The 13,262-nt window shown below is 39.6% G+C and overlaps 1 protein-coding gene across 10 annotated transcripts in view; it reads right to left on the bottom strand.

Moving 5' to 3' along the window:
• MAPK10 (mitogen-activated protein kinase 10) overlaps positions 1-13,262 on the bottom strand; it is a 158,704-nt gene that overhangs the window by 36,244 nt on the left and 109,198 nt on the right. For 9 of the 10 annotated variants that reach the window (XM_040064726.2, XM_040064733.2, XM_040064724.2 and 6 more), the window contains one exon: positions 10,642-10,713. In XM_040064726.2, the coding sequence (XP_039920660.1) occupies positions 10,642-10,713 (72 nt within the window). Of the gene's footprint in view, positions 1-176; positions 249-10,641; positions 10,714-13,262 lie in introns of all 10 variants that reach the window. The other variant, XM_058420530.1, reaches the window with a different exon arrangement.

Raw genomic sequence — 13,262 nt, 5'->3', positions numbered from 1 at the left:
CTGAGAGGCAGTAATGATTTGTTGACATTTTGGTTTGCAGGGATTTTGCAGTGGGACTTAACCCAGCCCTTCAGGTACAGAACAGAGGTTTGTCAGCACTAGTCTAGTGGGAAGGGGCTGGAAGGGAAAGGGTTGGAAGTACCTACTGGGGTCAGAATGGCTGCTAGGAAGGATACGATCAGTGCCAGGAAACAACACAGCACCTTTAATCATTTCTCCCATGATGCACCCTACTGACCACATGTCAACTGAAAACAAAAATGAAATGAAGGTAAACAAGAAAACAGGAACAGAACAACAAATAAATGAGAAGACTTATCCAATCATGCTATAGCACAGTGCCTGCAGACACAGACCTGCCTCTTGCTCGTGGCGGCTGCTTTTCTGCCTGAGCACACAAGTTTCATGACAACAGAGCAGGTCTGAGAAAAATCAACTCCAACAGTTTCCTTTACCCCAGTGTGGATGAAAGACAATGTCATTAAATACAGAAACCCAGCTGAGACCCGCGGCTGGCTACTGTGTCATAATGCAACTTTGTAATTAAAATTTACCAATTAATTTTGTCTTCTTCAAGTTTTCATTTGTATTCATTACCCAGGTTTATAATGCTTTGTCTTGTAAATGAATGCTGGTCTCTGTATTCAATAAGGATATGCAAATTGCTATTCCTTTATCATTCCAGCTACCAGACATCCATGCATATTTTCACAAGCTGAACTGCCAGAAGCCACTAAAGGAACTTGGGTCCTTGTGAAGACATATCCACTGCTGATTTGGAGTTATGAATAGAATTTTTGAGATCATTCAACTCCAACAATGCTTGCTTTGGGGCCTGTTGGCTCACTTCCACCGAATCTCGGTGAAGCCAGCAGTCCATCACAGGGATCTTGATGATCTCGTAAGATTTCAATTTGCCATGACAGGGAATGGTGATTTCCAAATAGGCCAGTTGAGCCACAGAAGCGCTAAGCTGTACCTTCTGAAATTCAGAGAAAACCAGGGGCCTGTCTACCTCCTACAGGGAAGAGCAGTTCAGCTGGGTCAAACAAAGCTCACCACAATTTACACTGGAGCACAAGACGAAAATCAGACTCCTTATATCCTGCGCAGGATTAAGGTGGCATTTTCCCCCATACTGATTCCATGTAACCACATTACCTCTGCTGTCCTTGCTCTATGATAAGTCATAGGGCATGAAAGCAAGCACAGCGACAGACTGGCGTCTCAGGGCCAGAAACTGGGGAAAAAATAGGAAAGCATCATGCTCCTTGGTTAAATTTACTCTCACAATTTCACATTCAGCAACGGTTTAAAGTGCATTTGACTTCGAAGACAAATGTCCTATCTGTGAAAATCTTAACATGCCTGGTTCCCTTGTTGCTTTACTTACTAGTGTTGTAGTAGTGCTTTTTACTAGTGTTGAAAAGCTTCAACACTACACAACAAATAAATCAATAAACAAAAACCAAAGAACTAAAGAAAAGGCTACTTGTTTGGAAGCAATAAGCAGATCTAGAGATGCAAATTATTGCTGCTTTCATCACAAGCTAAATGGCATGCAAAATATCAGGAAAAGAGAGAGCAAGCAGTTGTTTGTTCGTCTGTTATTAATTCCTTTTTTTTTTCAGAGCCTGCCTCCTGACATCACTGCTCTATGCTATGCTCCAGAGGGCACACACACAAGTTGAACTAGTGCCTTACTAAACTGCAAACTGTGTAAAATTAGAGATGATTATTCCCCTCTACGCCTGAGGTTTTGGGAAGGAAGCTCTTTGAAAATTTTCAAATCAGAAGGAGCAAAGATAAACACCTAAATATAACCAACATCCCAAGAGCCTTCTTGACTGCTGCCTCTTTTTCACCTCCTGAGGCAATTAGAACTAAATCAAAGTGGAACCAGGATTTGGCTGCATGTTAGAAGTAGTTAGTTGGAGGTTAAGAATTTTGGCACATACAGCAGCAGCTGTCAGAAGCCCCTGTCAAGGCACTGAGACTTGTGCAAAGCTCCAGAAAGGACTGCAGAACAGAGATCTATGCCTCAATCTTCTGCTTCATTTAGCCCAACATCAATCCAGATGTTGCAGTCCAAGTAATTTCACTCATACAAGCATCAGAAAAAAAAAACCCAAGCACACCACAATCTTCAAACACCCGCATTAAGCTCCCAAGCTTAATGCTTTGAAAATCTACACTTGGTAAAAGATTTTTTTTTTCAAATGTGAGATCATCACGAATGCTGGCAATTCTGCATCAACACATGGAACATCCCTAAGCTTTAATCAAGGGCAGGCTAACTTCTAGTGACAGACCTCTCCATGATTCAAGCTAAAGCTTCAGTTCAGCAACTATTTCCCTTGGTGTTTTTAAGATCATGTGAAACAGTGTTAAAGAATTTAACCTACTGCTTTTCAAGACTCTCTGAAGTGAAACTATTGAGATTTGGGTAGCCCTTGATGGGAGACCCACTCGCCATTGGAATATCCAGGTCCTGGATTACTAGGAGTAGGTAATTTTTAATGTGTTCAGAATCTCTACAAACCAGATTATTGCACACTCTGGAACACATCCTTGAACGTGCACAGATACTTCAGAATATGAGTAAACTTGCCAAGGACACCAAATGCCAGCCTGGCATAGCCAGCTTGAACAAGTGCTCACCAAAAACCACGTGGATGTGTCTTCCTGAACAAAGAAAACATTTTAACCATACAGAAAATCTTCTCTGGGCCACCTGCTGGTTCTGATTCCCCACGAAACAGGTATTTCCTGACCCAAATGAATACTTGCTCATCCTTCCAGATTTCAGATTCCTTCCAGCAGAGATGCAGAAGGGTCAGGAATTGTAGGACTACCCAAAGATATTTCTGTATGGAGAGGACTCAAGTAAACCTTTCGTAGACGCCTCCCTGGTAAATCTACATTCTCCTCCTGCAAAACTGCAGGTTCTCAGGGACTTCACAAAACAATGAGAGGGAGCCCACAGGGAGAATCTGTAACTGCCCTTGCTCAAATATCTCCCACTGAGGTGGCTTTTCGGTCTTGCACTCAGTAAGATCCGGCTGTCATTCAATGAAAATTGTGACATTTGAATTAAAATTCATTAAATGCAAGCCACAGGACACTCCAGAGACCAGAGATGCAGTCACAGCTGAATGAGCTTTGCTATCTTTTTCAGCCTCGTGGGCTGGTTCACACTTTCCTCCCAGAGCACTAGTGAGAATACCAAACATTCACATTTGTAATAAATAGCTCCTGTTTCAGTGATGCAGAAATCACTCCTCTGCCAGCTGAAAAGAGATGTTCACCTCCTCAAAACTAACTGAAGAAGATATCCATAGACATATTAATGAAGGAAATAATCTGATTTTACTTCTGTAATTGCAGGCCAAGTTGTTAGCACACAACACCGCTTGCCAATGGCAAAGGTGCAAACTCCAGTAAAATGTCAAAGCAGCTGAGTATGCCTGTGTTAACAGCCAGCTTCTCTCTCCTAAAACGGACAGACACCTTGCTGGGCAGGACCTCTCTTTACCTCCATCTCTGTAGTACTCCTGCAGATCTGTACTGATGTCTGCTCTGAAGAACCATTTCTAGGCCCTTACTTGAATTTTCAGAATGAAAAATACAGTAACCTGTACTGGATGCTGTACCTTGTTTTAAAGGTTTTTTCTGTTATTTCTATGCTTTTTTTTTTTTTTTTTTTTTTTTTTTTTTTTTTTTTTAAGGGCATGGTTTATAAAAATACGTGGCAATTCTCAGTAATACATGGGCAAAGCTGCCTTTTTTTTTTTTTTTTTTTTTTTTTTTTTTCCCACATGCTCCAGATACCACAGCTACAGAGGCTCAAGACCTGCCAACGCCAAGGAAAGTCTGTGATGTGTGACATTCCCCATGATCATTGTGTAGAAGGCTCAAACTCTTGAAATGGATTAAAAACTTCCCCAAACCACCAAACCCTTATCTCCCTCGATTCTGGCTAAGTCATGGCAAAGTCCCAGTTTTGTGACATTCCAACCTCCTTGCTGAGACACCAAAACCCTTCCCTTTGTGCTTGTATTTGTTATATGCTTGAATTTCAACATGTTTTAACAAGGGTTCACTCAGCACATTATCAGCTCAATCCATTAAGATTTTTTGAGAATTTTTTTCCTTTCTGATTTGAAACACCACTTTCCACATGATGTTATGAAAACCTTCTTATTTCTCAGTAACAGTAATAAGGCTCCTAAGTGTTTGAATAATTGCCTTAGTGACTTCTAATTTTCTTCCTGCCAAACAACATGGAATACAGGCGCTCTCCTGACAGATGCTGTATGGAACCAAAAGGGAATTGCCACCATTTTACAAGGGTGAGGCTTCAAAACAACCTATGAATTTCTGTCATTTTTTAAACTTTCTCTGACCCAGTGAGAAGCCTGCACTGGAGAAGGCTCCTGTCTCTTAGGCTGCAGTGCCAAACAAGTGCTAAAAATGAGACTGCTAAAAAATGACTGAAAAAGCCATGGGAATCCTGAGGAGCAAGCTCAAGAATGAGTGGAGGCACAAGGGATGGCTCACACCCTTCCCTTTATCCCATTTTCTTTTGGAACTATATTTAAAAACCTGTCACAGTAAGAGAGACCCACAGATAATCTTGCCAAGGGATGTGAAATACACTACACTGTGTCTAACAGACCATAGCATGAAAACCTGTTTTGTAGGTCCTGCATTTCCTAGCTTCAGGTCCCCTTTTTAGCTTCTTTTACATTTTGATTTTGAAGTATGTCTTCTCAGGTCTCAAAGAGTATTCAAGTACACTTGTGTTACCTCTTCCAGCAGGAAACCCACAGGTAGTCTCTCTTGCTACAACACAAACAGATTAGCGGATCATTTGAGGATACTTGTGTGTTTTCATATCTGGAACAGGAATCACAGAATAGAATCATAGAATATGCTGAGTTGAAAAGGACCCATCAGGATCATGGAGTCAAACTCCTGGCCCTGCCCAGCACACCCCAGGAGTCACACCCTGTGCCTGAGAGCTTTGTTCAAACCCTCCTTGAACTCTGTCAGATTGGTGCTCTCACCACTGCCCTGTTCCGGTGCCCAATCATCCTCTAGGTAAAAAACCTTTTCCTGATACCCAACCTAAACCTCCCCTGACTCAGCTTCATGTGATTTTGAATGTGTTCCAGTTCTTTATCTTGATCTCGTCCAAGTACCTGCATGCTCCTGACAAAAGGCACTTCAGTACTGTTTTGTCCACAAATTCTAAATTCTCTGCTCAGCTGTTCCAATCTGTCTCAGTTCAATTAAGCACAGCTTAATTGCTGCCATCAAGAAAAAACTGACTAATGCCACAGAAAAAAAAGAAAAAAAAAAAAAAAAAAAAAAAAAAAAAAAAAAAAGCCCAAAACATTTGAGATCATCCAACTCTCATAGGTGTCAGAACTCGCAATTAAAACTTGCCTTGGTTGAAATTCATACAAGGCATCAGTGTGTCTTGGAAATCTTTAAGGTGAGTGATGGGAAACAATCAGTGGATCATCTTCACTGTAGCACCTGGGATCCAAGTCCAAGAGCCACATAGATGACAGACAGCATGGGGGTTTCATGCTAAATGCAAATTACACTCTAAACTGTTGGAGTATGCATATCTGAATTTAAAAATAAATAAATAAATAAATAAATAAATAAATAAATAAATAAATAAGGAGAAATGGCAACAGCCAAATCATCCTCACATCTGCTCTTTGAAACAGGTCTCACTCATATGAGCAAACTTTAAGACAAATCTAGAGTCCAACACCAAATACCCAAGGAAGAATAATCCAGGCCAACAAAATCCAAACTCAGCCATCAATGTCATCATAACTGACACACTAGTTAAATTTTTGTAAGCATCCTACAGTCCCCGTGAGATGCCTGAACAAGCACTGGTGCTTAGCAGAATCAGGGAATAAAGCTGATCATGTAACTCCTGTGTTGTGAGTCCCTTCAGTGTCGACCTAAGGACACCTTCTCTGGTCACTGCTTCTCCACCCTGCACTCATAAACCCAGACAGGACTGAATTATACCATGAGACTAAGAGCACAGATCTGCCTACGAGAAATGAAACATGGGAGGTCTGCAGGTCTCCATCTGCTATAAGTGGCCTCTCTGCTATTTCTTATGCCACATCTCCATAATATCACTGGCAATGAACTGGGATTACTCCAAGTTTCTACAGTCTACACTGGCTAACATGAGCCAGCTGATCCTATCTGGAAAGCCAGGCCAGTCACACTTAACAGCAACTTTTAAATAATCCTGATGCTAGTTGCTGGTTCTGATTTTAAGACAAAACAAGCATTTAGAAATAGTACCCATAAGAAGAAAAACAACAGACTGCACTTAATAAAAGGGCATAAGTTTTTATTATGCTGTAGTTTAAGAAACACCGCAAAATGCCCTCAAAACACTAAAATTACACCTATTAGAAAATAGATAAATTCTGCTAATGAGTGGTGGAAAGGAAGCACCTTTTCCTAAAAGACGTTCTTGATGTAAACTTTTTTTCTAAGGCAATAGAACACTTTCTGTCAGACATCAGAGAGCATCTCTTAATCCCACCCTTCTCAGAGACAGAGGGTGGTCAAGGGGATTTTTGAAAATCTGGCCACAGAAAATATTAACTGTATTTGTTAATGCTAGCTTTTCTTCACAATTCCTTTGGCTGTTCATAATTGCATAGAAGAAAGTTGGAATTTTTCTCTCTTCCTATTTTAATGCTATTTTCTCTTTTGACTGTCTTAGACTTTAAGCTACTTGTAGTAGGAATTATTTTCTCCATATTTACAGTGGAAATTCAGCCTAGCCAAACTTAGGACACTTGGCTATTATCACAATATATTTCTATGGCTAAATCACTGTTTTCCTTTGATCTGCTGAAGGACTCACATGTGAAATTGCTGTAGTACTGTCCTCTACATGCCTTCTTCTTTTCAGTACTGAAAATAAATGCTCTGATCCCTTTATTTTCCCCACTAAGTCGCATGTGCCTGTGCCGGACACGTGCGCTGGACATCACTGTGGACTCAGCAACTCAGATCTTAATAAACTGGTCTCACCTGAAAACATTCACTTTTAGTTTTCTCTTCTCTTCAAATAAAGAAAAAAACAGAAATACATTTCCAATCCTTAAATTGAAATCTTAGGAGATTTTGAAGATGTTATTACCTAGAGCTGAACCAGCTTTGGGGAAAGCCCTGGGGTGTTCTAACATATTTCCAGTGGCATCCAAGAGTTTGGGCAGTTTATAGCTGCTCACATGCTATCTGAGTTTCTTCAACAAAATTTTCTTCTGATTTTTTCAATAAAAGTGGAATAAGCATCAAAGAAACACTGAACAAGAAACTCAGAAGTGGACGACAAAAGCTTACCAGAACTTGCCAGGAAATTTTGGCTTGTAAATCCATCTGGAAATGGACTGAAAGGTGAATTTTGTCTCGAGAAGGTCTGATTTCTGGCAAGGAAGTTTCCCTGACAGTATTTTGAAGTGTCTGCCTTAGATGAATAACAAGGAATGAGGGTACCTGCCAGGCAATTTCTACCCAGTACTCTCCAGGACACTGGAGGCTGTTTTTCCTTGCTTGAAAACCAGCTGTAGTCTGTCCAGATTCCAGAGCTTTCTCATAGCAGCTTGAGAGAAAGTTTCTTGTTTACGAAGATGAGAGGTTCTGAATTTAATTTCCTCCATGTTTTCATTTCCGCAAAGGCTTTAAAAATAAAATTTCATTTCACGTCAGCAGCACCTGAGTGCAGCGGTAACTCAGTGGGATGCTTTGGGTGAGATTAAATTTTAAAATATTTTCTTTCCATAAAACATAGCAGCAGCTGTGATTTTTTTTTTTTTTTTCTTAGATGTACTCTGTGCCATACACAAATGTTCCTACTCCAGACTAGAAATGAGTAAGGTCATATTGATAGCAAGTGCACACAGTAGACAGTCTTTTGAATGATTAAAAAGAACCGATATGTTTGATTTCTACACAGACTTGCCTCTTTCAGCTAGAAAATTCTCTGCTGGAGAGCCTTAAGTAGCCCAAGGGAAGTATGTAATGTGCTTCTGTGAAGTTTACCTGCAGCTGCACAAAGGCTTCTACAGCTCTTCCTGCACCTGGGGGGGAAACTGGATCTGTTCATCAACAGCCAAGGAGGGGTGGGAAATCATATGGACCCCCACACAAACAAGTCCTTCCAACACTGACAACTCATTCATGAGATCAAACTGGTTAACACAAAAGAGTACCAACCTGGAAATGAATGTAGACGTATTTTTGCCCCCTCTTTTTTCTTTAAGTGGTTTTTTTTGTTATTTATTTTATTTTATTGGGGGTGGGGTGGGGTGGGGTGGTTTGTTTGTTTGTGTTTTTTTTTTTTTTTTTGTTGGTGTTGTTGTTTTTGTTGTTGTTGTGGGGTTTTTTTGTGTTTGTTTTACTTTTTATAAAATAACAACCACTTCCCATTCACCCGAATAAATCCACAGTTAAAGCACGGTGGTAATTGTGACCTGGCCCACATACATTCTGTTTCGGGATAGGGGACTTTCAGTGCTTTAAAAAGCAGGACTATCCCACAATTTACACAATGTTTGCTGCATTTGTTCAAAAATGCAGTTGTTATTTTCAACCGATGCTGAAATGTTAAAAGATATTTTTAAAATATTTTACTGCTGTCCCTGAATACAATGCGGTCATAAGAGACTGTTTCCACAGCCAGACAGAAACAAAGTAATTTTTATGCCTGAATGGGTTTTTTTTAAGCTACATTGTTTAAATTATATAGCATTAACTTTTTTTCTAGACATGGGCGAAAGAACCTATCTTCGAATTTGCTGCTGAAAAAGGAGAGCAACCCATTTACCACGCCCCTGCGCCTTTATCCTGAAACCATTCTTTGTAGGAACTCTAGCTGCTTATCAGCTCAAATCTCAGACTTCTCCCAGAAAGGATTAAATGGAAATATCCTCAGTACTTACAGCTGAACCTCATGTGTATTATAGTTTAGCTTTTCTTTGATTTTGTTGTTAAGAGGGAAAAAGTGGATTGTTTGGAGGAAGAGTTATGATGGTGTTTCTGAGGTGGTGTTACTACTGAAACACCGCATAAGTATCGCACTGAATTACAGGTCTTGGGAATGCTGGGAGCTGTTCTGCATTTCGAGTTTACATCTGAAGGTGTGTGTGCAACCTGCACCTCTTGCTTCAGGGACAGCTCAACACCTTTAAGCATCTCAAAGCTACCTACTACTACTACTACTACTACAAAAAAAAAAAAAAAAAAAAATAAAAATAATAATAAAAAAAAAAAAAATTAAAAAAAAAAATCAGCATTTTAAGCCCTCTGCCTTGTTTTGCATCCTCTTCCTGTGAGACTGGAAGAAGCACAGTGCTGCTGTCACCCCCTCAGCAAACAGGAGGGATCTGCTGTCCCTCCATCTCCTGTTAGTGAAGTAGAACTGCATCTTCTGGGGCTGCCAAGCAGAGCTCAGCTTTCAGAGAAAGCTGACAGAGCTGTGAAAACAGGACAGACAGGACCCAGCTTTGACAAACATGACAGGAATTACTCAAAAGTCAGCAAAAAAATAATTGCTTCCATGCGTACATGTCTGTGAAAGCTGGGTTTTCTTCACTCCAACTGCCAGTGGCTGCTGATGCCAGATTTTTGTGGTGCCTTTCTGCCAGCTGGCTGAAAATAATACGCCTTTTTGTTTCTGAAAGTGAAGATATGCTATGTTGTCTTGTTTTATTCTGATGGGCAAAACACACTTAACTTACATTTCCAAGACAGCACGGGCAGGTTTAGCCTGTGATAAACAGGAGGCTAAATAGATGCCTCATTTTTTGTTTTCATTTTCTAATATTGCTTTCACCACCTTGAAAGGGGTAAAAATAATATCATCTAAGACAAGAAGAATAAGATGGGAGGGAAATATAACTGACAACACAGATCTCATGCAAGTAAAGGGAAGTTCATTTTTAAATCAAGAGAATCTGATTTCCGGCCAATTTGGAGACCACAGCAGATAAACAGTTGCCTTAAACTGGGTGAGTCAAATTCTTCATTTCGTTTTAAAGAAAAAAAAAAAAAGTTGTATTGACTCAACAATGAGCCCATACAGCATTGAGATTAATCCAAAATCATGATGCATTAGCAAGCAAATGATTATGATGTCACCACAAATGTTATGAAGTCAATATTTCCAAAACATAAAAGCAGAAAAACAGATTTACAGGAATGAGATGGGCCAAGTTAGGACTTTTTTTTCTTTTATTTTTTCTCATTTTTCCTTTGAAGAATAGTAAATAAAGCTGTCCAATTTGCCATCATAATACTTGTTTTCTATATTGCTTATTGACGTGACATAAATAGTATATAAAATGGAATGATTACAGGTTTTGAAGTAACTTAATTGGCTGGAATAACTCTGTGCATCTGTTTTTCATTTTCAGTTTTGTGCGTATCAGTAGTGCGCTATTTTCATTTAGCCATACCTCTGGGATTCAACTTTCTGCTTCTATCTTTACAGTCCTGGTATAGTCATTTTAGGGTAAAAGGGATGGGGTGGAGGAGAGGAACAAATAATAGGTGAAGCTGCAGCAAATGGCACAAGGATACAGTCCCTTCCTGGAAAGAGGATTTTGTGGCGAACCATTTCTCCCATAATGCATCCCACAGACCATATATCCACTAGAACAGCAGAGACAGGGAAGTGAAGAAGGAAGGAAAAAAAAAAAGCAAAGTTAACTACAACATTTCACTCCTAAAAGAGGGGAAAAAGAGCAAGTTGATCAGAACAGTACAGTTTGTTTTGTGGTTTTGTTGGGTTTCTTTTTCATGTCTCACCAAAAGCTAAAATAACTATCTAAGTAAATAAAAGCTGTGTCAGTCAGCTCAACAGCAGTTAGTAACAACAGTGGAAAAAGTTTAAAATCAACATTTTGGGTAAAGGTCCAGAGCTAGCAAGTTAAGATCAAGTAACAACTGCATAGACCCATGCTATACACTGAATTTATGGCTAAAAGCAACCCCTTTTTTTTTTTTTTTTTTTTTTTTTTTTTTTAGGGAAAAAAAAGACAAAACAATGAGATAAAGATAATCTGGACTAAATCTTACTTGCAGACTTTCTAGGCTTTGTTCTCCAGCACTGAGTCTCTCTGCAGCAGCTGACAAGAAGTTCCAAACGGAACTGCCCACACAAGTAAAGGCCATCTGGACAAATACCACCCTTAAAGTTTTATTTAAAACTCCTCTTTCAGGATCTCTACCTATGTCCTATCTATAGGTACCTATCTAGGTGTATCTGTCTGTACCTCCATGCCCAGAGGGCTAGACCTGAGTGGACTCTGTTTTGTACTTTGTAGGTGCTCAAGTGCTATAACAAAAGCTCCAAAGGAAAAATATCAACAAGACTAAGAGCATTTCCTATCCCAACCCGGCCTTCAGCTTTTAAATGAAATATGCACAGCTACCTTATCTGCTTGACTTGGATAGGGTTTTTTTGCCTTTTAAAGTTTCTAAAGAAAAAATGCTGGATAGATAATGACACAGTACTCACAGAAAAAAACCCCCCAAAACCCTGTCTTCATGTGAAGAGGAAAAAACTGCTTTGAAACACTTCCAATGACTGTGTTGTTTCTGAGCCTGAAATCCTCATTTTCTGGTCATGTTTGACCTACACGACCAGTTTTCTGTTTTTTTTCCCCTTTCTTATCCTTCCAAAGCAATCCAAAACAAACCAAAGAAACAAACAAACAACTCCTTTCTTGGTAAAACAAAATAAAGGTGAAATGTTCCGTTTGGGAAAAGGAGGGTACAGGTATCAGGGGCATGGGACAGCAAAAGCATGCCTGAGGCAGTGGCAGAGTTTTCTTCCAAGTGACAGTTTTGGGACCTTCCATAGAAGTGCAGCAAACTGGTGATAATTATGCATCTTTAGCCAACCAAGTGCAGAAAGAAAATGAAAGCAGTGAACAGTCCTTTTACAGGCAGTGTACGTAGTCAGAGGGGGGAAAAGTCGGGGAGCTTCAGTAATGTGGCAGCATAGGCCAGAGCAGGGAAGCAAAGAACAACCCTTTCCCTTGACTTCCTTGGGAGCTGGGTCAGAGCCTCCAAGCAGAGTGGCTCCTCTGACAGCTGAGCTTCATTCTCAATCACTTTGTTTACCTTCTCTATTTTTTCTTTGTCCAAGTAAGACAAGGTCATTCATCTTAAGCCAGATTCATTGCCCAGGAAAGTCAAAGGAAGTCTCTGTGTTAACTTCAATGGGCATTTGATCAGGAGCCTTGGATGTGGCAAACACTACAACTTTCCCAGCTGCGTATTCATCACAAAAGTGTGTCTAACTTTTTCTTGGTGCAGTTTTAATCATGTGAAAAGCAAATTGCTCTCTCTATCCTTTCAGGGACAGTAGCAATAATCCTAACCATCTACTAAATGTCTGGAGGGGAAAAAGACCCAACAAAATAATTAATTTGACAATAGAAGAACTCTCGATATTGACTAAAGAACTATATAAAGAGTGCTCGTTCAAATTTCTAATGGCACATAGCAAAAAGTTCAAACAAAATACTTTAAGGAATATAATTCCTTTATTTTCAGAAATTATGTTCTAAGCTAAGACTCTGTATAACAGTAATAGTAATGATTTCTCTACTTTTTAGACTTTTGTATTAAAATTTACACTTTAAACTCATAAACATTACAACTAATTCATACAGGGACTTGTTAGTTTCAGAACAGGTTGTGAGATTATGTTTTTAGTAGTGCTGAAGTCATGGAATTGGCTCCCCAAATCAATTTCACTGCCCTTTAGAGGATGCAGTTGGCTGTTAGTAAAAGTACTCCTGCAGGTTAGCTAACCTCCTCAACATAAATCAAGTAGGACTCTTTTTGGTAAATTCCTGGTCTTGTCACATTTGCTGTATTTGCCATCAAAAAGTCTCCTCAAACACACAAATGATACCTTTGACAGCAAAATATGAGCCATAGAATATTCCCTGCTTTCCTGCCTGGTCTACCTGGCACTCAGATGCAAGCCTCAGTTTTGTTACAAAATGAGAACAACTTAAAAAGCTTTCCCTTCATCTTCTGCAAAATTTGAGTTCTTCCTTAGCTGCTTCTCTATAGCAAGCACCCCCACCTGCTTTTCACAACATTTCCAAGAACCAAGATCTCTCACTGACTATTCAGAGGAATATCCTATTTACTTCTAGGGAGATTACATTAAAAAGATATGT

The sequence above is a fragment of the Hirundo rustica genome, chromosome 5 (assembly GCF_015227805.2).
Source record: "Hirundo rustica isolate bHirRus1 chromosome 5, bHirRus1.pri.v3, whole genome shotgun sequence".
In the NCBI taxonomy this organism is placed as follows: domain Eukaryota; kingdom Metazoa; phylum Chordata; class Aves; order Passeriformes; family Hirundinidae; genus Hirundo; species Hirundo rustica.
The sequence above is the reverse complement of the archived record's forward strand: the minus strand, read 5'-3'. Positions and strand labels throughout refer to the sequence as shown.